General features: G+C 40.1%; 2 protein-coding genes and 1 long non-coding RNA gene across 3 annotated transcripts in view; 2 read left to right on the top strand and 1 right to left on the bottom strand.

The window, feature by feature from the left end:
- LOC135339285 (uncharacterized) overlaps window positions 1–26,930 on the top strand; it is a gene marked incomplete in the record, with an annotated part of 254,087 nt that overhangs the window by 87,751 nt on the left and 139,406 nt on the right.
- On the bottom strand, window positions 22,674–26,842 carry LOC135338938 (uncharacterized). The gene is made up of 8 exons (XM_064535036.1): window positions 25,631–26,842; window positions 25,458–25,570; window positions 24,832–25,237; window positions 24,585–24,690; window positions 24,195–24,424; window positions 23,547–23,748; window positions 23,341–23,450; window positions 22,674–23,070 (listed from the first exon to the last, which is right to left on the bottom strand). Exons 1-8 carry the CDS (start codon window positions 26,840–26,842, stop codon window positions 22,690–22,692), a joined length of 2,760 nt encoding a protein of 919 aa, XP_064391106.1. The 3' UTR covers window positions 22,674–22,689.
- Window positions 22,911–23,547, top strand: LOC135340237 (uncharacterized). Its single transcript, XR_010396267.1, has 2 exons — window positions 22,911–23,052; window positions 23,364–23,547. It is a non-coding gene; the product is annotated as an uncharacterized LOC135340237 (long non-coding RNA).

Raw genomic sequence — 26,930 nt, 5'->3', positions numbered from 1 at the left:
TATATTTAGAAGCCCACTCTCCACGTGTCGGTACATGTGGAGTGGGCATATATTTTTACCGCGCATGCACAAGCAAGATGTCACACCTACTAACAAACTAATTATTGCGGCGTCTTTTCCAGCGAAAATTGGAGTCTTGTGGAGGAGTCATCCACAATTAATGTTGTGTGTGCCAACCAGTCTATACCAATCATGGACATGTATATGCATATTATTGGGTGTATAAGTGTATAATTATGCTGCCAGAGGTCATAATTATTGACATCCCATGCAGCATAATACTGTAAATGTTCATATGCATGTTGACATGCATATTGTAATGTGCATATATGGATGCACGCGTGTGTGTACATTGTCATAGTCATTTTGACACAGATAACACCCCATACTGGTGAAACCATCTTTGATGGGAAGGTTTCATTAGTCAATTGGAGCTACCAACTAGTAAGCCCAGAGTTAGTTTCAGTTTCAGAATTGTATGCCACTCTGTTGCAGGTCCTCCCCCTACACAATCACCTCCTGATACTACGGAGTCTCCAGCTCCATCGCCCATAGTACTGATAGCAGGTGAATAATGGCAATTTATGGCTGGCTGCATGTGTATTTTGTCTGCTATATATAAAGGTATCATAACCGTGGTCGTGGTACTGCTTCTCCTGGTAGTCACCGTAGCTATTGTTGTAGCCGTGGTTATTGTGAAGAGAAAACAAAGAGGTGATATCGATTAGTTAAATTTTTTCATGTCACTTCTTCTCAACACAGTTGAGGTTCCGGAGTCAGATAGAAGAGTGGATTGGTCATCAACATTTGCAGGAATTGAGCAGCCTAACGAAGCTTATGCTTCAGTACTGAGGAGGAACATTGCTTATGAGCAGACAAAGAAACTACGGGGACAAACGATCGATGACTCACAAGCCCCAGCAACAACAGAGGGAGAGTATATATGAGAGCATTGAGCCAGTTCGTGAGTACGAGGATGTGTTTCCTCAGGGAAAAGCAAGTCGTGCAAATTATGTTAACATTAACTGACAGATTTACCCATTTATTTTTATCCCACACATTTGTATAGCAGGAAATTTTCCGCGGGTGCACACTTTCACTATTTGCATGGCTACAGAGCCCTCAGCAGAAATTTTCATGGGTTTAACTTTTAGTATTTGCGTTTCAATATGCCAGGAAATCACACCCACCAATAGCTTTGCATGTGAAATACCATTAATTGTTAATTGGCCCTGTAATTAGTAACGTGTATGATCAAATGTGCATGGTTGATCTACATGCATGTATTGTGCATTGTATGTACTTCACCAGAATGGACAACTGAAACACATACACAATTTTCATCTTAATAATAGAAGAGTATACTATAATTATTTGCTATCAAAGGTATACCCCTCCGGTAGTGATGTCAATAATAATGTGTACTAGGCCTATTATACAGTTTGAAGAGGCTACAAGACAGAATTTCATTTAATTCATCATGCATATATGCACTGTGCAACCTCACTCCAGCATTTCACTACTTTGGTGCATTTGCATATACCTGCATGTGAATAATGTGTTACTTTACTGATCGAGTGCTGCCTTAAAAGGAGGTAGTCCTTTTAAGAGGTGTCCATGCTTATTTTCTCATATAAAAATGATACATGTACTCAAATGGGAATGCATGCACTTTGTTGACACAAGGATGAGTACTAAAAGCTAACATTTTTAGTTAATGGTTTTGTTTCCACGTCAGCACAATGCACAATGCAATACAAGTGTGATACAGGAATGACCTCATACAAAAGGTTGTGAACGATTGATTTGAGGCTCTAGTTACATACCCTTCGACTGCATCCCATCTAATAGTGTGTAGGAGTTAATGCATAATTATACATGTAGTTATAAATATGATCACATAAATGTATGGCTTGTTTTTTCCATTTAGCCACTTTCAAAATCTGTCATGATTCCTTTTTTAGTCACAGTTTAATAAAGCTGTTGTGATGTTTTTAGTTTGACTATTCTATAGTTGTCCAAACTGAACATGAATGTTTATATAATGAATGCACTTTGGGGTTGTCATGGTAGCGTTCCAGTAAACTTGTCGGCGTGTGAACGTTCCTGCCGCTTTTCTCAAAAAATCAGCTGTTTGGCACTGTATGCAGTGCAGTGCTAAACCAGTCTTGAACTAAGACGTAACTGTTAACCATCCATAAACTATAAACCATGCACCCGTACCGTCTGTATCTATTCCCGGACATTATATGTAGTAGTAGTAGTAACATTATTTTGTCAAGCTGTAAAACTGTCAATCGTTAATAGATCTTTCTTTTGAAACAGTTGAAAACTACGGTGGCCGATATAGGGGTCACCCGCCTCCGCTTGCCACCAACTAATACCGCGAGCGGTAAACCATTTACCGCCCGCGGTAAAGGGTCACCGCTCCATTTAGCCGCGAGCGGTAAACAAGTGACCGCCTTCCTTTACCGCCCACGGCGAGGTCCAAAAGTGTTTGGTAAAGGTATGTGTCTCTAATAAGAGCACACCCACGCTATTCTACTAAGAGCGCATAGGGATTTCATCTGTAAGCCCTGGAGCTTACAAATGAAATCCGTCTATGCTTTGTGAAGGTCCTCTGGGATGTGTAATAATTTAAAGGCTCTCCACACAGATGCTGCAAACACAAGGTGCGCTCTTATTAGAATTTCGAGATATCTTGCGATTGTTACGCATCCCTGTACATGGGTATGTGCGTATCTGTATGTCGGACCCTAGGTTGCCCTACATACGCTCCTGGTCCAGAGACGTCTTTTTGTCTAGCCGATGATTATTTCAGGGGGGGACCAATTTTTTCTGAAAATTTCAGTCCCCGGACCATTTTTTCAGTGACAGGTCACCTGTGATGTTAATTCCGAGCGAAGCGAGGCTATAATCGGGTCACGTTGAGATTTTGGCGAAGAAAAAGAAAAAAAAAAAGGACAACGTAGGACTCAATGGAACTAGTGGCTCTGGTTGCTGCAGACCGTAACGGTTTGACTTCAAAGTTGGAGGACGCGTTAGCCACTGTACTGAGGACACTTCAGCTCCATTCTACAGCTCAGAAGGCCTTTTTTCAAGCGTTCTGCTCATAAGCTAGACAATGCTTCTTAAATTGACGATTCGTGACATTTCGATCATTACCTAGATCTATTCTTTTCTGCAATCTGAACATGAAACCAAATATCAGTGCTTGTGCTGAGATTACTTTTCTTAGTAAGTCTGTTATATACCACGTACAGTACAACATAGTAAAGTGCCTCTCCAGTAGATTAAAAATTGTACAAATCGCACAATTTATATATACCACGCACAATAAATATAGACAAGTCAAAAGTGCTTGCAGTAGATTGCTCTCTATATAATATAAAATTGTGCTTGGTACCTTCCATGGTTCCCATTATACCTCAGACCGATTTCTGTTTAGTGTGAAAAATCTGTGTATTTCGTGGCGAGTATTCTGTTTCCATGCCAGCAAATGGTTCGTCCGTAACTAAACTTGACAACATTGACGATGTTGACGAATGTCTAACCGAATCTAATGAACTTTCACTCATGGGTGCTACCGTCATTGCTGTCAAGAAGTTCGAAAAGTTCAATGCTTGCACTTACTGTAAAGGTAAAGTTAAAGTCGTTGAAGATGACATCGTCGAATGCTCAAAATGTGGTGCAACATTCCTACTGTCTCGTTGCCCTTTTAATCAGATGGCTAAACTGGACTTGGAAGGGCCAGATACCACGTTTGTTACGGTTGTTGTTTACAACGATTTAATCAAAGCCATTGTCGAATAAGATCAGCAAACTACTACTTCCCTCCTGAAAGCTAAACCGTTCGATATTACATACAATCAATACCATGTAGCTACAAGTGTCTCTTCCTTTATCCCATGTGCTGTTTCAACAATTATTACTCAAAGCCTTACCTATGAATTAGCCTCGATCCCAAGACAATTAAATAGGCCTTGGATTCGAGGCTAATAGTGCGTAGGGAGGTTGCACTCCAGTGTATCCCTAGTAATTATATTCATGAGGCAACTTGTACATGTAGCACTGAGTATGGCGCTATATTCCATAATTATGTACGTAAGATAGTGCCGTGTGCAAAAAATAGATGCCGTGGGCACAAAGCTTAGGAATTCGATACTAGCAAGATCTTTCAGTCATAATATTATACTAAGATACTGTCTGCAAGCGCCTCAAGAAAAACAGAATTTATAACGGAGGTGAGCGGCAGTACTCTAACTATGCCTTAAATTCATGTTATACTATATAAATTGTCGTCTGATCGGCCAGCTATTATGGGGTGCCATTTGTGTCAAAATTAATACGGTCAGACAGGTTGTATAAGTAGTATAAACTACAACTGAAGCCTTTGATCTTTGGTGCAACCATAGTACAAATTTGTATATGTACCTGATATATATAAATGCAGCAGTCGTATATAATATATGCAAGCAGTTGCATATAATAAATGCAGCAGCGTCATATAATAAATGCAGCAGCGTCATAATAATAAATGCAGCAGTCCCATATAATATATGCAGCAGTTGCATATAATAAATGCAGCAGTCCCATATAATATATTATGTAGCAGTCGCATATAATAAATGCAGCAGCGTCATATAATAAATGCAGCAGCCTCATATAATAAATGCAGCAGTCCCATATAATATATTTAGCAGTCGCGTATAATAAATGCAGCAGCGTCATAATTGCAGCAGCCTCATATAATAAATGCAGCAGTCCCATATAATTTATGTAGCAGTCGCATATAATAAATGCAGCAGTCGCATATAATAAATGTAGCAGCCTCATGTAATATATGCAGCAGTCGCATATAATAAATGCAGCAGCCTCATATAATATATGCAGCAGCCTCATATAATAAATGCAGCAGCGTCATATAATAAATGCAGCAGTCCCATAATTATAATAATTATATGCAGCAGTCGCATATAACATATAGATTGAAAAGGAAGGGGATTGGAAACGAAAATTTTTGTGTGAAACACTCCGCGTTATAGGACGTGGCTAAAACTACAAAGGGATTATTTTATAGTCAGCATGCTCATTATATATACCTGTCTTGGCTGCCATACAATGTGTTGTACATAGAAATGGTGAAATTGATCACTTTTAGTGTTGAATATTCTAAAAAGTAAAGAGAATATAGCTCTAAAAGGTCGACTAAGCAACGCAACCACTATCACTAAACAAATAAATGCTATAAAAGAAGGAATAGCCCTTACTATGAAGTCGTGATAGGTCAAGGCCCGTGGTGTGTCTAAAAGTATACTAAAGCAGTTTGAAGGACTATACTGCAAACGGTTATGAACAGTAAAGCTTATCCATGGCATGAAACCATTCTATATAGTACTTAGATACACAATAACCAAGTTAAGCAATGTCTTTTGCTGTTTAGGCTTCGCATGCAGCAGGGAAACAAAAAAGTTAACATGGAGTAATTCAAGCTATACTCAACAAAAACTAAAAACAGAGTAAAGACAGCTGACTTAGACAAATTAGAGCGTGTCAGTGGTGTAAACTTACTTCTCTAGAGTAACCTCCCAGCCTCTGAGTGATCGCTAGTGGATAGGAGAGCTAGAAACAGTTGAAATACAACCAGAGTACGGTCAAAACAAAAATAATCGCGAGCACGAAATCATAACGCGGAGTGTTTCAACCATTTACACAGGGAGGCCTGCATGGTCGTTTCCAATCCCCTTCCTTTTCAATCTATGCATATAATAAATGCAATCGCATATAATAATTATGTCTTGGTGCGCATGCGCATTCAAGCGAGGTATTACGGGTATACGGTAGTGTGTTTATGTGTAGACTATAGCCGCTACAGCTGCTCAAGGATCAATGAAGTGCAAGTAAGGGTTTCTATAGGCCTTCTAGTCATGTTTTCTTGGATTTAATTAGTGTATTTGCAATTCGTTCTCGAGTTATGCTAAGTGTTGCTTACTTGCAATGACATGCATCGCAGCCTTTTGAGAAGAGTGCATAGAAAAACTTGCCCATGGTGACTGAGTGTTGCTACTTATAGTAGTTAGCTCTGCATGCACTATACAAGTTCTACATAAGCGTGTCCCCGGCCACCCGTTACGCCCCTGCTACCTTTACCTGCAGTACAAGCTCCAACCACGAAAATATTACCCACGAAATGTCTCAATATTGTTGAACCACGAATAATTATTTTATCCCCCAAAAATTACCCGCTATACGCTATACGGTATGCTTCAACCAATAAAACCGCGAATATTTCATGTATTTTGCCCCACAAAGATTACCCGACCAGCTATACGGCGTACAGCCGCATAATAGCCGGCCGATCAGAGTATTTAAGCATAGATAAAAGAGACAAATGGATAGGAAACACTTAGCGCATCGAAAAGTATCCGCGTTTCCCCCAGGATTCATTCGAGGCCGCCTACTGTACATGGAAAAAAATGGCCAAAAACACAAAAAAGAGACAAATGATTCTTACTGTCAGTGTGAGAACCCTGCTGCTGAACTTTTACTTCTGTTTAATACTTGAGGCTATATGACACACAGTACACTACTTATATAGATTGTTCTAGCTGTATTATAGGTGTTATTGGTACAAGAAACATCCTAAGTAGTGAAAGCAATGTTTCTGTACCTCTAGCTACTTCTTAGCAATCCCAAAAAAGTTTCTGTTATTTCCAAATGATACCTAGTATAAAGGGACATTAAATTGAAATGGTAGGGAGACTTGGAAAGGTCTAAATTTTTCAAAACAGCCATAGAAGTAGTTTTCCTGGGGGTTTCAGCGAAACACGGCTGTATAGTATAGTACTACCTTAATACAGCTCACCTCTGTTATGAATTCTAAGACAGAGTTTACCATGGGCGTTTAAACATAGATTGAAAAGGAAGGGGATTGGAAACGAAAATGTTTGCGTGAAACACTCCGCGTTATAGGGCGTGGCTAAAACTACAAAGGGATTATTTTATAGTCAGCATGCTCATTACCTGTCTTGGCTGCCATACAATGTGCTGTACATAGAAATGGTGAAATTGATCACTTTTTTTTATTATTTATAACTACTGTAGAGTACTATGATCGTTGGTAGTCTTTTAGCTAGCTAGGAGAGCAAGTTTTGGTGTTGTGCTTCCGTATACTCTCTTCTTTCTCCGTACACTCAAATTCCTCCGTGAAACTTGGTGATAAATTATGACACATCGCCACACCCTTCTCTAGGTAAATGTGGGCGTGACATCCTGTCATGCTGCAGGAATGCAATACGGGAGTAACTCATTAGCAAAAAGGTCAACCTATGTCGTACCTCCTCTGGTCCTTAATTAAACTACATATCAGGACGGGTGTATGAAGACTCTATTTACACGTACACATTAGCTATGCTAGCCAAGATACTTACTCCCCTTGTCTGAAAGCCTCAAGAAAAAAAGAATTCATAACAGAGGTGAGCTGTATTAAGGTAGTACTATACTATACAGCCGTGTTTCGCTGAAACCCCCAGGAAAACTACTTCTATGGCTGTTTTGAAAAATTTAGACCTTTCCAAGTCTCCCTACCACTTCAATTTAATGTCCCTTTATACTAGGTATCATTTGGAAATAACAGAAACTTTTTTGGGATTGCTAAGAAGTAGCTAGAGGTACAGAAACATTGCTTTCACTACTTAGGATGTTTCTTGTACCAATAACACCTATAATACAGCTAGAACAATCTATATAAGTAGTGTACTGTGTGTCATATAGCCTCAAGTATTAAACAGAAGTAAAAGTTCAGCAGCAGGGTTCTCACACTGACAGTAAGACAATCATTTGTCTCTTTTTTGTGTTTTTGGCCATTTTTTTTCCATGTACAGTAGGCGGCCTCGAATGAATCCTGGGGGAAACGCGGATACTTTTCGATGCGCTAAGTGTTTCCTATCCATTTGTCTCTTTTATCTATGCTTAAATACTCTGATCGGCCGGCTATTATGCGGCTGTACGCCGTATAGCTGGTCGGGTAATCTTTGTGGGGCAAAATACATGAAATATTCGCGGTTTTATTGGTTGAAGCATACCGTATAGCGTATAGCGGGTAATTTTTGGGGGATAAAATAATTATTCGTGGTTCAACAATATTGAGACATTTCGTGGGTAATATTTTCGTGGTTGGAGCTTGCACTGCAGGTAAAGGTAGCAGGGGCGTAACGGGTGGCCGGGGACACGCTTATGTAGAACTTGTACTGCTGTGTTATGCAATACTGCTCTGTACGCATCATGAATAAAATTATAAACCGCAGAATGCTGCTCTGTTTGTTTATGAATAAAATTATAAACTGCACGTCCGGTTATGAATATCGTTATCTTAGAAATACTGCAATCTGATTGGGCTGCACTCCTCAGTGCAGCAGTACACATCCTATATAAGCATGTCCCCGTTGGACATGGATGATGTCCCCCGGCCACCCGTTAGGAACGGGTGCCGGGCTACGCCCAGCTAGGGCTTAGCCAGGATTTTGGAGAAGGGGGTGCTTTCCGAAATTTGGTTGACCGGAAACCACACCTCTTATTAGTGACGTCATCTGCATAGTTGGGCGTGGCCCAATGCATAGAGAAGCCTACATACAAATAAAATACTTAGCAAAGCCTCCTTTGCAGGCTCCTTTGTCCATCTCAATCGGGAGCCTTACAGGCACAGACTCATGCACAGGATGACATTATAATATGCATAAAAGAAACAAAGAAACAAGGGGCTGCAACTGTACAACTGTACAACTGTGCAAGCCTGAAGGGGCATATACATCTGGAGGTCAGTATTGGCAAGTCTCTCGAGGCACTTGGATGTGTCTGATGATGAGTACAGTCCTCTATGCACTGCATGTACAAGGCAGCTAGCTAGCTCTCAGAAGTTAGCTGAACGTTAATTATTATATTGAGCTCCACCCATGCATGCAGGAAGTGAATAGCTGAACCCTCTGTGACCTTCCATGCAGTTTGCAAAACCAGCATGCAAATCAATAATAAGTTTATATCTTTCCTAACGGCAGAGTCCAGCTACTAACTCTCTTAGGTGAATAGCTAGAATAGCTAGTTCAGTATGCAGCTAACAAAGCTAAATCTGGAGTGCTGAGCTCAACTGTATCTTCAAGTAAGCTTTAAGTAGAGTCAGGTAGGGGGGGTGCTCAAGCACCCAAAGCACCTCCCCTGCCTACCCCCCTGCGGTAGGCCCTGGCAAATTACTGGCATAATTTGGTGCATAATAGGTTAGGTCATTATGCTTAACAGTCAGGGGGGGCCAAGGACCGTTTTAATTAAAAACCATGCAGAAGCAATTCCGGACACTGCCTTGCTCTTGCGGTTTTTGCTTCCGTTTTTCTATCCTCACTTTGAACAAATGTATCTTCTTTACTGCTAATGCTCAGAAGTTCTAACCTGTCCTAAACTCTTGTCTGATCTTTCTAGAGTAGATTGATACTAGTCAACAAACTGTTTCTCCTGGATTTTTGCGTCTAGCCCCGTTTCATAACAAAATTAGAGGTTTTAAACATGCCGTGCAAAAAGTTGATTCCCATCGTTTGCAGCCCATCAAATTTTGAGAAATTTATGAAGCTAGAGCATGCCAAAACCCTCATAGATCTAGCCGTCTGGTTTTTAAAGAAATCTGCAAAAGAAACAATTAAGGAATACACTGTAATAAGCAACCTTTAAATATGTTATAATAATAATAATAGGTCATAAATAAGCCAGTTCAGAGCTAACATATTTTTTGTTTACAAACAAAAAAGGGGGCGGGGCTGAAGACAGAGAGGAGAGTTGCAGTATACAGTGCATTCTCTCATGATGGTGTGCCCTTAATTCTGTAGCAGAGACACTGATAGAGACTTGCAGAAGAAAATAAAATAAAATATGAACATGGAGACAGACCGTTCAGACATAAAAACTCGTTTCATCATAACTTTTTTTGTGCATCCTATCACAGGCTACAGAATATATCGACCTACTCTTACTCTATCTAAATCCAAGGTATAAAATTAATGGGAACCAACTTTTTGCACGGTAAGAAAACATATACTACGGCAACACTGATTTTAGTGGGTGCTACTCAGGTTGGCATATTTTCATGCCTTCTTACCTTGACTGGCTGGAAACGATTGCATTACACTTCCATACGATCCTTCAAACTGTTTAAAGTTGTAGTTCTTGGCGCTGTCATCCAGAAAAGACGGTTAAACAGACAGCTATTAAATCGCTCATTTTGGCACCGATTTATTAATGATGTAATGATAAATGCATATTTAATTATATCAGGTAGAAATTGGACCTTGGCCTCCTGACTGTTAATTGGATAGGCTTGATTCCCGACCTCCTTCCGGGCAACGGAATGGCCGGAAATAGACAGGAAGTGTAGAGATCTGTGTTGCTGGTGGTATGGTTGCAGCCTCCTCTGTGGGCCCTAGTGAAGACATAATCAATTAAGTATAGGAAGTATAGTGACTCTGACTCTGAGCTATGTCTGGGGGCTTTGGATAACATCGTATATGCTCAGTAAAACAATGACATAACAACGAACGGAAGTGGATTGAAGGAAGTATATAGATAGGAAGTTTGATTGAAGGTTTCTAGTCTATCTGATAGCATTCTGACAGCTACCCTTAGCCTGCTATGTTAACAAAAGACTCACAGCCTGCAACAGCAGAGAAAGTCTGGATCTAGCTTGTATGGCTATTATGTGCTGATAGGGTTAGGTCCAGTAACCATCACAGACACCAAACACAACTAGTTTCACAACTATTAAACAGATTCGGCGACAGAAACCGTACAGAAACATTGTCTCATTAATGTTTTCCCCCCCGAAAATTACCCGCTATACGAGTAATAGGGTAACCATCAATTTTTACAATACTGTGCTACTACAGTACATTCGTGGTTGAGCCAATATTTAGTCATTTCGTGGATAATATTTTCGTGGTTGCTTTGCACTGCAGGTAAGGTAGGCATGGTAGCTTCATTTGTGGGTGAAGTCTAATTATAGAGATTATAGAGTAGACTACCGAATTTCGTTAGATGTCAATAGTCGTCAGCTAAAAGTGCGTATAATGCACGAACAAAATTCTAACTAACTGCATAGTTCTGGCAAAAGCGGAAATAAATTACGCTCGCCGAACATTCGATGTTCGGCGAGTGAAGCTTTGGGTGGGCCAAGTCAATTTCAGTTTTTTTCTAGTAATCACAGCTCCGACTGAAATTGGCTTGGCCCACCCAAATTTTCGCTGGTTAGTAGTCCCATAGCCACCTATTGGTGTGTGCAGTTAGTTAGAATCAATCTCGTTTTATTCGTCCATTATACGCAATTTTAGCTGACGATTATTGACATTCGGTAGTCTACTCCAGTGCCGAACTGAACAGTCTAAATTTTTTGCCTCTAATTGTGCACCTATTAAACTTTCAAGCTAAATAATTTTATCTTGTAATTTAAATGTGGCCTCCCTTCTAAATGAAGTGCCGTCTAAGCTTGCATAATTAATTATCTCTGTTCTAGTTTTGTGGCGCCTTTAACTAGACTTTTTACGGTACCCTACAACACGTACTATTCATGAATCATTGATTATTATTATTGTAGCTCTCGTGGATTGAGTCAGTGCCAACTATGGCCTATCAGACAACTATCTTGTGCATTGTAGTTGGGATGCTTCTTACAACCACAGTTATTGAAGGTATGGTATATAGCTGTATTGTTGTCACTATATTTACATGCAATGCACAGCCCAGCAGTTTACAATTGAGCCCGAGTCAGTGGTACAAGCCGAGGGATTATTGGCAGAGTTTGAGTGCCTGTCTCCTGCAGCATTAGCTCATGCTTGGCTTATGAATGGTGTTGAGTCTAGAGACCCTGCCTTTTCACCTGAAATCAGAGTAGCTGGAGGCACTTCAGGTCGTCCCTCAGTGCTGACCATCCCAGCTAGCTCACAGTTCAACTACAGTGTCATTCAGTGTGTAGCAGTTTCACTGAGTAGTGTAACTTTGTCAAGGAATGCAACGTTGATAGTTGGTGAGTAGTACAATTATTTGTAGAGCGTACATCTTGACACAGTTGCTTTCAATGAGGCCTTTTTTCTCAGAGCGTGTATTGTAGAAAGTATACCTTGAGTTACTGTGCTTATTTTCTCAGAGCGTGTAATGCTTGAGGTGTTGAATGGTGAAACCAAAATTACCGTCTCCATAATGAATAATTTCGCTATGAATAACCTCGCCTATCGTGTGGACATCTCCCTGGTGCCTCTTGTCACCAATGAGATGGTTGCACTTCCTCCTCTAAATGGGATTCAAAATCAAGTGCAGTTTAATTATCAACAACTTAAGAACCACACTGTCTGTGATATATTCACTTTCACTGTAACTCCAATTACTAGTGAGTCAGGAATGGAAGGAAGGTCCAGTGAACCAGTCACTGGGCTCTTTACACAAGTAACAGGTACTGTGAATTTTATTAAACGTGTTTTAAAGTTGGTAATTACCACAGATAATAACAATGTTGCTCCCCTCATCAGTCAGGGAGGAAATGTATCGAGGAAAATAGTACATCTTGGTGGTATGGTAAGAGACGTATTAACTGTAAGACACACTTATTCAGCTCACCTCTTAGGTACCAAACTGTACCAACTTCACCTCCTACCAAGTGACCTCTGACATATTGGCACCCATCAGTATGACCATCGAAGACCCCCAAATGATAAATGTCTCTCTTCCCACTGACCGAATAATCAACATATCTGTGACACTTACTTCGATCATGGGCGTGCGCCTCATATTCAAGGACATGCTAATCAGTAAGTCGTATTATTCGAGTAGTAGTTACAGTAGAACCTCGATTATCCGGCTTGGCAATTTTCTCTGAAAATGGGCGTGTTCCTTAATCCGCATGTGCAATTACCTGCTGTTACCGTGGACACAGGCATGTTTATTTTTTGCCAGGGTTTCATCTATTGGGGGGGGGGGCTAGGGTGAACCTCCCCCCCCAAAATGCTCATCTTCTCCCCCAAAATGTGTGTATAATAATGCCATCATCACATTAGTACTGTCTGATGTGCAATATGTAACTATAGATCTACTGTGATGCACTAGTATGTAATAAGGATGTGATCAACACATGTGAGAGTAGCCAAACATTTTGCGGCGTGCGTAAACCTTCCCCCCAAAAACTTTTAATCCTAGATGAAACCCTGTTTGCGCCACAGACACTGCTGTTTATCAATGAAGTGGGTGATCAAGACATGGTGGTTTATCCATTAGATTATCTGGCATATTAAGTTATCCGGTCTGCCTCTGGAACCAAAGTGTCCGGATAATTGAAGTTCTACTGTACCGTAGAAACTGGATTATTAGCGCTTACTCGATTATAAGCGTATCTTTATTTTAAGCGCATGCTCAACTGCAGGCTTTTTATACTTGAATTGAAGCGCTTTTCCAATTATGCGAAGGTTATTAGTGAAATTTTAGAATTGATTCAGCTAATTTTGTTTATCTATGAGCTAGTTAGCTTGTACAGTGCATGATATAGCTATATAGCTGGTGATATCCATCTGTAAGGACTCTGGGCATGCTGTTACCTTGTCTGATCATGCTGAGAGAATGTGAGACATGGATGAGGTCCTTTTATTCCATGTTCCTGGTCAATATGAATGAATATGAATTTAAATGATGTATATAAATGAACTGTAAAATGAACTGTAACATTATATATCCAGTTTGGGTTGCCTGCTTGCCTTGCTTGCTCGCTTTCTAGCCAGCTTGCGAGTCAGCTCTCATCACAGAGACATCCGGTTGCTGGGTGGGGCTCGAAATGACTGCATTATAGGCGCATTCTCGAATATAAGCGTATAGAGCTCTGCTATTGACCCTAAAAGCGCATGCGCTAATAATCCAGTTTCTACGGTATTTAATATTTACAACGTTTTCCATAGGAACAACTGATGTTCAAGATTTAATTGTGGACGTTTGCCCTGAAGGAAACTGTGCGAGCATTGAGTATGTTGAAGGTACCATCTCTCCCGGAGCTCTTGTCTGTGTGATAGGTGTATTGTCTGACAACTCATTGGACTTAGAAAGCATAAGACTACTGCCAATTCGACGGAATATAAGTGACCATTTTACCATCCCGGTGGCTGTTAGTGGAAATTACAGTGTGGTTGCATTTGACCTTGAGAACAACAATATGAGTGTACCAAGAATTCCCATGTCTGTGGCGGCTGACAATGAAACTATGTTTTTGAGTAATGGTGAGTCGACCAGTGTGTCAATCTTGTACACGTACCTTCTTTTGTAGTAATTTAATTGTTTTTGGGTTACCATTTCCTCAGAATCTTCCAGTGAACCAAATTCTCCACCTAAATCTGAGGGCATCACTGTCAATAGACTATCAAACGGAAGTGCTGAAGTGACCTGCACTACCACTGGCCAGAGTTGTCTGGCGTTGTTTCCATCTAAAACCTCTCCAACCTCTCTTGATCCAATGGTGATGATTGGTTTTATTGAACCACCTAATGACAGAACTGTTGTCACTCTTAATACGACTTCCACTGTTTATGTGGTAGTGTACACTTGGAACAGTGATTCTGGTGAGACCATCTTTGATGGGAAGGTATCCTTCATCAGTCAATTGGAGCTACCAACCAGTAAGCCAAGAGTTAGTTTCAGTTTCATGTGCTCTATTCTTCCTCTTGCAGGTCCTCCCTCTACACAATCACCTCCTGATACTACTACTACTGAATCTCCAGCTCCATTGCCCATACTAACAATAGGTAAGCAAGTACGTGTCATAATTATATGTAGTATATGATTGAGTTCCATTGCCATTTTACATAGCTAGCAATATCAAGGGCTTATAAAGAAGAAAGGGCATGCAAAAATAAAAGAGCAGAGTTCAAACGTGGGCGGATAGAATGTGCATGATTGTGCATAGAAATACACGTAGAAATTCTAAAAATAGAACTTCTAATTTTAGCACTCATGCAAATTCACACATTCATCCGCCCACATTTGAACTCTGCTAGCTACGTGTATTGATAGTGGAGTTGCATACCCTCTCTTCTTTTATAAATTATGATACTCTCTCTCTCTCTCTCTGTAGCCATTGTTGTTACTCTGGTCGTTTTCGTATTCATTGCGATAATTCTTTTCGTTCTGGTGAAGAAAGGCAAACGAGCCAGCAAGGACGATGAAAGGTGATGTATGGAATGTGCTGCTCCCATGATTCGATTATGTTCACCACGTAGTAATGGCTTACAATCAGCTATGATGAAAAGTGCTAAAAACGTACAAAAGTGATGCCAATCCTAGTTAAAGCCTACTGGTTTTTTAACAATAGCGCGTAATTTTTGAGGCACTCCTTAGCGTTTCGTTGAATAAATATCGCGTGATGTTGTGTCTTCTGTTAGCTAAGCATTTCGTGGACCTAATTTTTGTGGGGAGAATTGTTAGTTCCATGAAAACAGCGAAAATTAAGCCCTTCGATTTCACGGAACCTTAATCACTGGTGAAAACGCAAATGAGCCAAATCAGCAGATAAATTAATCCTTTGCTATCTAACTACAGTAGAACCTCCATTATCCGGCCCTCCATTATCCGGAACCTTGATTATCCGGCTTGGCAGTTTTCTTTTTAATCAGATTAGAAAATGGGCGTGTCCCTCAAATGTGCATGCGCGTTGCAGCTATTACCATGGATACATGTCTGCTTATCTTCTGCGCATGCGCAGACAACCATGTGGCACTGCTGTTTATCAATAAAGTGGGTGGATCAAGGCGTGGTTTATCTATTCGATTATCCGGCATATTCACTTATCCGGCCTGCTTCTGGAACCAAGGTGTCCGGATAATCGAGGTTCTACTGTATTGCATTTTGGCAAGGATCGTGTGTATTTACGAGTACTAATTTAGGTTTTGCGATTTTATTGATCAATCCTTGCAAAGTTCGCAATGTTTGATGCTCACAAAACATTCCAGTAATACGGTATACGGTATACAGTATATACATGTATCACTTGAACTCTCTTACCTGCTGACTATATAATTCTTGCTATTTTGTGTGTTCTTTAGGTGACCTACATGCACATGTTTATAACGGAGCATTAATTACCATGAATTCACAAATGTAACTCCCGTAGTGCGTTTTAGAGAGGTGGTAGGTTGTAGCTTGTATTATCCTGTTAGCAAGAGTCTTACCGTTTATATTGAAATCAAGGATCATGGTTCTCTTTATACAGTGATTCTCAGGGAATATCAACAAACACAGCTTCCCAAGAATTGGTGAGTGATTGCATCAACTGTATGTTTGGGTTCTCCCTGAATGTGCTTTGTCGAGTTGCAACACATACTCTGTGTTTGACAGTTCTAGGTGTTTTTTAAGCTACATTTGTAATAGTAGCTACTGTGTTTGTTTGGCTTTCTATCCTTAGGTATTTGCCCAATTAAGAACCCTGTGTTCTAACTATATACACATCCTGTATGTGCATGGGTCACCTGTTTAATTCAATCACTTTTGCCATTATGGTGTGGTGACCGTTTCCTGCTGGTTATTCACAGTTATCTCACCACTTGTTTGAGGAAAGTAGGACTTTTAGTTTGGGGCGTGTATCAAGAAACTCTAAAGTGGGTCACTTTCACACAATTATAAATCAGGTTTTTTTAAGTTGTTTACGCTCTAAGGTACTTACATAAGTGCATATCCTCCCTCATTAGTTTGGTATTCTGAGTTTTGACAAAGAGCATTCAAATATATATACAGTCATAGCATGCATAATCATGTTGATAATGTGTGTTGTCTACAGGTCATGGGTGCCTCAATAACATCTCAAAAAGAAGTTATAGCACTCTACGATGTCGCCCGCCGTGAGAACATGCCAAGTCCTGTAGTTTTGGCAGGCAAACCTACATTCACTAGTGGGAACCCTCCACCCCTTCCCCCTCCCATGATACGAAGAGACAGTGAGGCACCTGATCTACCACCTGCCTACAATCCTGCCGTGGATAACGAAAGTGCTGGTGTTATGTCAGTAGAGAGCTCTATCAGCCAGGGTGTGGAGAATCAGTCAGTAGATGGGAAAGTTGATGAGTCTTGGAAGAAAGATCTATCAATCAGCTACGTGAAAGATCATCGTACGGAGGAGGCCATTGGTAGCACTGAAGCTCAGGGTGTGTACGAGTCAGTACAAGGAAGTGAGGATGGATCTAGTAACAGTGCTGACTATGGTGAAAAAAAGGCGATGATCGCTGCGCAGGTGAGAGCTTTATATAGTACAAGTAAAGGCGCTTTTTCTTTTTACGCTACTGTGGTTTTGTGACACATTCGTACCGTAGTTAACCGTCGAACCGCCCATCCCCTACTTTTGCCTGAAAGCCCTGTAGAGGCCTAATTGCAATCGTAGAAACGCCCACTATTGCACATGCGTATAATTGGGTCAAAGGTCAACATGATGCAACTATGTTAAATAGCTTAGCTAGCTCATGCATAAACGTGCACAAAACAAGACTTTAAAAGTTACTAGGACTAGCTATATATTATAGACATATACAATGTTCTATAATCAAATATCCGCCCACCCCTTGTTTAGCAGCCATCAAAACAGGTGGGCGATTCGGCGGTTAACTATGGTATACGCGTAGCGGCATTTCATCCAGACATTTGCCTCCCCCCCCCCCCCTAAATAAAACTCTGCGTGAGAATTGTGTGCAGTTACAGCCCATTGAGCCAGGAATGCAGTATTATAGCCTTGTTGGCAATGCGTGTTTATGTGTGTTGTGTGTCTACATAGAGCACCTGGTGAAGGAAGTGTATACATGTAGAAAACACCCTTTCATTGTATTGTATGGGTGCTTGAGTACATACATGTACATGTATAGTGTTGGTTGTAGTGTGTTCAAATTAGGGAAACATTCTGACTGGCACAATGGCACTCGTAGTTACTAATGCCAGGTGGTTCTGTCCCTACTGTACACTGTAGTTCGTTGCTTCATGCACGTACAATGCTACTTGTATGATTGTGTTGTTATGTATGTATGCATGGCTGTACTAGTTTACCCAAGCTCTCTATTCGCCCTGCGATGCGTACATGTGCTTCAAGAATTTCCGCAAGACCAATAATTTCCTTGGGGTACAAATATTACAAACATAATCAGCATTAGCTTTTTCTCACTCTTGCAAGAGCTCTACTAGATAGCTATAGTGCTCTATGTATTTATATGTACATGTACCAACAACTTTCTTAAGCACATTTTTCTTGGCCTGATTCTGAAGAGACTGCGCAATGGCGTTCAATGTGAGCAAACATTTAGCACTGTGGTTACAAAATTGTAGCCTTACATTTGTTAGGCAAGTAATGTACCGTATTACTGCATATTTTGTGAGCATCAAACATAATTCAACTGTGCGAGTTTAATGACCTAAAATCGCCATACAGATAATTGTGTGACCACATCACGATCGCAAAAGTCAGATTGCAAATTGTCAAATGTTCTGCTCATTTCACTCATTCGCAAAACATTGTATATACTGTATTAGTCTTTCTATTATGGTTTTCCATGTTGGGGGTATCAATGAGTATAATAAAGATGTTACTACTGTGTATTGTCTACAGGACGTGGCTGCCTCAATAACATCTCAAGTAGCATTTTATGATCTCGCCCGCCCTGAGCACATGTCTCTGGAATGCATCACAGCTGACACTGACGATATACCTCCACCAGGTTATGACGTTGTGCGTAAAGAAAACATGCCAAGTCCTGAATATGAAACAATAGCATCGGCTAAGGCAGGCAAACCTACACCCATCACCAGTGAGAACCCTCCACCCCTCCCCCATCCCATGATAAAAGGAGATGAGGGTTTGGACAACGATGGGGTGCTTACAGAGGAGACCACTGACATTACTGCACAAGCAAAGGAAGAGCCTACAGAGGATGGAGGTGACGGTGGACTTGAGACAAAGATTGCTGCACAAGTGAGGGCTATAATTTTATATACATGTAGTGTGTATACATGTAATGCTGTTTGTGATATGTTCATGTGTGGTATATTATACCCTAAATTAACAGCTGCCTGTCTGCTTGCTGTTATGTAGTCTCCCCTTTTCCCCTTTTGTGGGTACTTTATGTCTTTTAATAATTATAATTATGTAGATGTGAGGAATTGTACGGCTGTGTGAGCGTGGTCACACAAATTAATGTGTGGCAAGTGTCTGGCAGTTGTACAATGATTCCAGTGAAGGAAGCTGAAACCTTTGTGTTTGAATACAATTCATGACATTGCATGATTATCAGTGGGAAAGTCATTATACTCTAGTCGATGTCACAATGTCCTCTGTACTGTACTGTACTTACTGTTGGGTGTTGGGTCAATTTTAACATACATGTAGTGTATGTTGAAGGAATTGTGTGTCAGCGTAATTGTAGTAGACAGGAAGCATATATACATGTACAATAAACAGAAGCCTTTACTAATTCTACACTGGCCATTAAATAATCAAAACAGCAAGATGTTTGGCAAATTGACTTTAGATACATGTATGTATGTATATGTACCACCCATGCACTCCCACGCAGCACCAGTACATGCTGGTAGAACACAAACCTTCTGACAAGGTGATCATGAAGGACTCATCCAAGGTCATCTACTCTGAGGTGGACAAGGACAAACTCAAACCACCACCAGTTTCAAACTTAATTGGGACAGAAGGTGTCAAGTTAGTATATACGTTTACTGCATGTGTATACAATGACTATTATATTTATATGGGAGAGCTAGTACATTTTAGGGATAGTGCTTAGTAGTTTGTTTCTACACATGTACAGTGTGTTAGCATGTACATATACGTTTCGTTAATTCCCTAAGTGGAGACGGTTGACAGCTTCGTGTGTGTACATGTAGTGTAGCACCAAAACTTTGCTGGTGGTTTTCGTAACTAGTTGGACTACTTTCCATTTCATCATGAGAGGCCAGATATCTCAATAACTTGCACATGTGTTATGCCCTGTCCTGTAGTTGCCAAAGCACAAGGGCAGTACATTCCGGTAGAGACCAAGCCAGCCAGCAGTGTTGTCAAGGTGAAGGACTCCACCAAGGTCATCTATGTCCAGGTGGACAAGGACAAGCTGAAACCAGTCGACCTGAACGAACCACCAGGTACGCCACTGTTATCAACTCTGAGTATACCTTTTGACCCAATTCCTACCTACCTACTTATTCTTTGGAAGTGTTTGTTGTTTTTAGAGCGTCTTTATCACATTACTCATTCCCTGAATCCCACCTGCCGACTAAACAGAATATGAATCTTAAAGCAATGAAGTTTATCATCTCTCGTGCTACAATTACTTGCTTTTTGTGTGTCCCATGTATCCACCGCATTCAAATAAAAATTATTCCCTTAAGGGGTGAGATTTTATCTCCACATTGTTAAAACTGTGTTTTGTTAAAAGGGCGATCTGTTATAGTACGTACATAACTAAACGGAAAATGAATCTCAAAGCCAATAAGTTTATTGCCTCTCATGCAACAATTACAATTGTTGTTTTGGGTGTTTATAACTATATCAATAATTATTCCCTACCGCATTCAAATCCTTTCAGGGGTGAGAATTTGCCTCCACATACATTTATATAATTAGATTTCCTATGCAATATTAGAGGAAATGTTCTCTTATTCCGTACTTGGTTGGATGTTTGCTGCTTCTTATGTTTTCTTAGAGGACATTTTCCCCTTATTTGGTCCTTTTTAGATTCACTGTTCAGTTGTAGTATGACCGGTAACTGTAGTCCATTTCATTGTCTCCCTCTCCAGCCCTTCCACCACGACGCCCTGTCACCAACACTGAGGAGCTGCACACAGAGAAGACACTAGGTGTGTGGTTAGTAAGTATACTTATAGCGGGTAATTTTTACCCACGAATGAAGCGTTTGCCCCCTGAAAATTACCAGCTATACGGTACATTGTACTTACACGAAATAGTTTTAAGAGTGGACACCCCATAAATTATTATTGTCTTGTTTTCTAATGTATTGTACAATGTAAGTCACTTTAAACTGTGGGAAATTAAATGTTGGCACTGTCGTTCGTCGTGTCAGTTAATACAATGTCGTGATTGGTTCCACATTACACTAATTCCCAAGAGTTCATGCAATGCAGGTGTATCATTTATGCATGATTTGTGATTGTGTGTACAAGTGTAATATTGAAAACATTACTTGTGACTCTAAGAAACATACATTTATGTTTCCTATGCAATATTAGAGGAAATGTTTCTCTTATTCGGTGGATGTTTACTGCTAATTGTATTCTTGTGTTTTCTTGAATGACATTTTTCCCTTATTTGGTCCTTTTTCGATTCACTGTTCAGTTGTAGTATGACCGGTAATTGTAGTCCATGAAACAACTTTGATTGTTTCCCTCTCCAGCCCTTCCACCACGACGCCCTGACACTAACACTGAGGAGCTGCACACAGAGAAGACACTAGGTGTGTGGTTAGTACTTACATGCTGCAATACGTATAGCGGGTAATTTTCGTGGGGTAAAATGCAAATATGTCAATATGTCCTTTGGAAGCGAAGCGTACTATGTGTACTATACATCTGTTTATTATTCTCAACCAATATCTCCCTCCAGACAACACCATCCACCCCCCACCACCCATCTACAAGATATAACTGTAACTGTGTGAGAACATAATAACTTACTCGGCAGATTAGGCACATGCACCTCTTTATATTAATTACTAACACGTACATTGCACTGCTGCTGTGGCATGTAGATGATAATGCTGTTAGCTGCTTTACATTTCTTCTGACTTTTCATGGGTTGTATCGAATATCAGTAAAAACTGGGTGGTCTATGCATGCATGCATGCTCTAAATCGATTCAAGTTATTATGGTATAATTATTAACCGAGGCCGTGCCGCGATCAGCGGGTATACTATAGTAGTCAGTTGGTTTGTTTGTTTGTCTGTCTGTTTGTAATTTATGAGCCTGCTCACCTGGATGCCATAGCTCTGCGTTTACAGCATTGTCATACAATACAATTCAATGTCCATTTTTGGTAAAGATCATTACATTAAGTTTTGCATAAGGATGTTCTCACGGTAAAAGGCTGAAGGTGTCTCATGAACCAGCCGCCCTTCTTTTAGTTAATTTAATTAAAATTAATTTTGAGTGTCGGAATATTTCAAGTCAGCGAGAAAATACAGAATCATGATACATTAATTATATCTTAATCAATTGCATGTGTGTTGTGTTTATATATAATCAGAGAATAATCGTATAATAGGCACATTTTTCAAGAATTAAAGAATAGAATAATGGGTGAAAAAAAAGCATAATTTATCAGGGGCTAGAAATAATTTTAAGTGATAAGTGATCGTAAAAAAAAATGTATAATTATATACATAACACATTCACTGTTAAAAGTTCCCTTTCTCTTTTGCAGGATCAGAATAGAATTCACTGTTTTATTAGTTAAGTGAAACAAAAATTGTTTGATTTTTTGTCTATTTGTAAATCTTATCTGCATTGTTATGTTATTGTTGTATTCCATGGTTGTGTTAACTTGTTTTTATTGACTCTGTTTAGCATACTAGATTTGGAGAAGCTAACAGAGATATATTTTGTATCACGATAAACAGAATGAAATATACACAACATTAGGTGTTACTTTGCTTTAGCTCTTGGTATACACTCTTTAAATGTTCTATTGTCTTTTTACGTAGATGACCGGTGGACGTCAACTGGAAATCGTACAAGAGTATTGAGGATTTCGTGACTGAATCTTCCCACTCAATTCGCTTCCTCTTGTTTTCTGGATCCTGTCTTCTTGCCACTTTCCATTTGCTGTTGTACTTCCCTTCCATCCAGACAACTCCTACCTCTGAATCTGAGATCGATCGAAGTTGAGCAATCCATGGCTCGATGTTACTGCTTGGACAGCTTCTGACTGCCAGCAACTGATCAATCTTGAGACCTGCTAAATCCTGCACCTCCCTAACGTCTGTCCGTGATTGCTTTCGGTAGGCGCCAGTGTACACCTGTATGACATTGAATTTGAAGGTAGATACCATGTGAACAAAGCAACCTAAATTTAGGAAGCCTACTCAGTGACCTAAATTTAGGGATGGTATAATTTGTGTGTGTGCATGCACACATTGACCTAAATTTAGGGAATTGTGTGTATATACTTATATGCATTACGTATATACCTAAGTTGAAAAATTATGCAAAGTGACCTAAATTTAGGTTATTATAAATTTAGGGAAAGTGCAATAGGTGTGCTGAACTGTCGTATAATTATTGCTTACATTGCACTCTTCATTCTCTGCAGCAAATAGAGCTTGAAGCTGGGTATTCTGAGGCGCATCACAGCTCATATCTGCTGATCCTGAGGCTGGGAGTTGGGCCAGTTGACGAACTGTGTAATAATTATTAGAATATAAGTGATATACGTAATGTAAAGTATATTATGGTGTTACGTATATAATTCTGATTGAAATGAGAGTTTGCTCACCTTCTTGGAGATGTAGCAAGGGCCAGGGGGTAATTCCAAATTCATCATCAGAGTAGACAGCGTCCATATCAAATTGCTCCCACCAAATACGAGCATCATCAGAGATCCAAGAATAAAACTTTGGAATATCTATGTGTAGACGTGGCAGGTCTATCTTGTTGTCAGACAGGTGAACTCTATTTGGAATGCCACATGGAATCTCCTGCACAGTAAACATTTTGCATGTAAAGTTAAAAGCGTGTAATTTGATCTATACGAATGCATGAGCTTAATTTATAGCCTAAGAGGTGTAGGTCGATAAATACATTGTCCATTTTTGTTACAGTAAAATGCACGAATCAGCAAAAATTTAACCCTCAAAAATGTTACGCTATAATAGTGCAAAATCCAAATTTTTATGAACATAATAGGCACATTAATTTTTTAAAGAATTCAAGAATCGAATGGGTGTATTATCAGGGCCTAGAGAGCTGTAGAATATACTTATGGTTCGAACTTCAGCGTCTGTAAAAAACTGCTATTAATTATTATAACAACTGCATACACCCTAACACAAAGTGTGTTGCCATACATAATGTAGTATGCATGTGCTTGTACGGTATTTATTATGATCACTGACAAAAAAAACGTTATTACATGCGGACTTGCCAGAAGTAGTTTCACTGCTACATCAGCATTGCACCAAGCATCACTGCTCCAATGCCGGAAATACATCACAGCTTTCCCATCTTCTAAAAAGAATTTGAAGCAATGTGGAAGAGAGTGACCATTTAGTCCGTCAATACAAGGTTCCAGCCACGACCTCACATCAGAAATAGTATTGAGTACCTCAACCGTTGGGGTAGGTGTGCTTGACTGTGTAATCTGCTTTTGGAGATCTGTACAATTTTACATGCAACAATAATTATGTAATGTCACAATCAATTCAAAACCAACCTTAATAAATTTTAGGAAGTATAATTATAGCTATAATTATAATTGACCACCATGCATAATACCTACATACTACATGTATAATTATGAATGCATAATTATTACCTGGTAAAGATTCAGCTCCTTTTAGAGTGAGCTGCTTAGATATCCTTGAGAAAAGCTGGTCAATGTCCTCATGAGTATGACCAACAGGTAGGAAGTTTACCCGCACCTATTATAGCACAATGTATACAGTGTCATATGCATGCATGGGCAACCATGCATTGACAATGTGTGCATGAATGATTATAATTATAGTCATTAGGGCAGGGCAGTGCATGCAGTTGCTATGTAATAATTACTATAATGATACCTTAGTGAATATCTTTCGTTCTACCAACAATGCGCAAAACCCCAGGAAGAACTTGTTTTTGTTTTCTTTTGCTGTATTGTCCAGTTGGATGTTGAGAACTGGTGGGAGATGATCTAGAGCAATCAAGGATTTGAGCAGCACATGAATCGTAACGTTGCAGTCATGAGGGAATTGCAGCATGTCAATGTAGACGTGAGCTAACTTTCCATGAGGTGCCCGGGTGTGTACTAGCACTCCAGTGACGTGTGTTCTGAGAGGAAGCAATCCCTGCACAGACTTTGGGATCTTTGCGAGGCGAGGAAGATTGGTCTTGTGCTGATCCATGCCATCAATGATGATGGTAACACTGTGTTGTGGATTTGTTCTAGATTTTTCCCGATGACCATAATACTTCCGCCTTTCTTGCCTGTCACCATAATAATAATAGCAAGATGGAATAAAATTCGTATGCATATAATTGTGAGTCCCATGCACCCATGCATAATTACGTTTTGGATGTATAATTATGCACATGGGACGAGTAATTTAGGTACATTTTATTGCTGTCTGACTAAAGGCAAAGAATTAATTGCGTGGAAATGTAATGTGTACTCGAATACAAGGTAAAGGCTTGCAGAGTCACTTACTGAACAATCTGTAGATGTTGATCATACTCCTCCTTAAATCCACACCTCCATCCACTCTTCATTCTTTCCTGGTCAAACTTAGTGCAAATATCACACTTGCTGAAAGCGCTTTGCTGTAAATTGGATAATTATATGGTTATGGTTATATAATAATAGTATAATAGAATACTTACACTGGGAATGAGCACCTTCGAAAAATCTTCTTTCCAAAAGCGGTAAAAGGTAGAAACTTTCACAACAGCATCTTCTGGGATTCCTCCAGCCATGAGCTCCCTCTTCATCCTGACGTACACATCGTACTTAGTGAGGAAATGAGGAAGGTGTACACGATCGATGTTAGGCATCTGATCTCCAATGAGATTAAAGTATTGCCTCATCCAAGTCTTGGCTTCAGACGTTTTTGAGGCCTCGGCTCTCACGTGGGGTTTTCTAGTGGCTTTGTGAATGCCATTTGAGAATTGTTCGGTTACTGTTTTGAATCTCTTGTTTGAAATTCCAAGAATATTCAAGAAGGCGTTCTTGCATACATGCTTTCCTTCGAGCATCATCGTAAGCTTGCTTGAGCTCGATGATTGTCTGCTTGACGAGGGAATAAATATCAATGAGGTATCAAACAGAAACTGTTTCTGGTCAGCTCTTCTCTTTTTGTTAAAGATACCTCTAACTTTCTGTACTTCCTGCTGAGTAAATGCAGCAATACACACCCTTCCACAACATTGAAACCGATGAGAGCTTACAGGAGATTCACTCTCATATTCCAAAGGATCTTCTGTCCTTCGCTTCTTGACAGGTGTTGAATTCAAAGGAGCTTCAAATTGGGGATCAAAATCCATGAGTTCGAGTAGTTCGGAGTCAGCATCACAGTTAGTGAAGCTGGAGGACACAAACAACTCTTGGCTGCTGTCTACAACAGGAGATAAGAGCAGAGAGTTTTGCGTGTTGGTAGTCATGCTTGTCTCTGGAGACACAATAAGAAGGGAGTCTTGCGCTATGCTTGTTTCGAGTTCTGGTGACACAAAGAGGCGGGAGTCTTGCGCTATGCTTGTTTCGAGTTCTGGAGACACAATGAGGAGAGAGTCTTGCGCTATGCTTGTTTCGAGCTCTGGAGACACAATAAGGAGAGAGTCCTGCGCTATGCTTGTTTCGAGTTCTAGTTCTGGAGACACAATGAGGAGAGAGTCTTGCACTATGCTTGTTTCGAGTTCTGGAGACACAATGAGGAGAGAGTCTTGCTTGTTGTTAGCTATGCTAGCAGGAGTGCATGCACCCCTGATGCTAGTTTGTGAGTCTTGCTTACTGCTTGTCCCTGGTGACACAATAAGGAGAGAGTCTTGGCTATAACTGCCATCATAGAGAGGACATGAATCATTCATCATTGCATGCATGCAAGCCACAAATCATGCGCACTGAACTATCACACCTGCGGGTTCACGCATGGCTACTTTATTGCGCATGCGCCGATGGACTAGCACT

Source organism: Halichondria panicea, chromosome 1, assembly GCF_963675165.1.
Source record: "Halichondria panicea chromosome 1, odHalPani1.1, whole genome shotgun sequence".
Lineage (NCBI taxonomy): Eukaryota > Metazoa > Porifera > Demospongiae > Suberitida > Halichondriidae > Halichondria > Halichondria panicea.
This window is presented reverse-complemented; position numbering and strand designations above follow the sequence as displayed.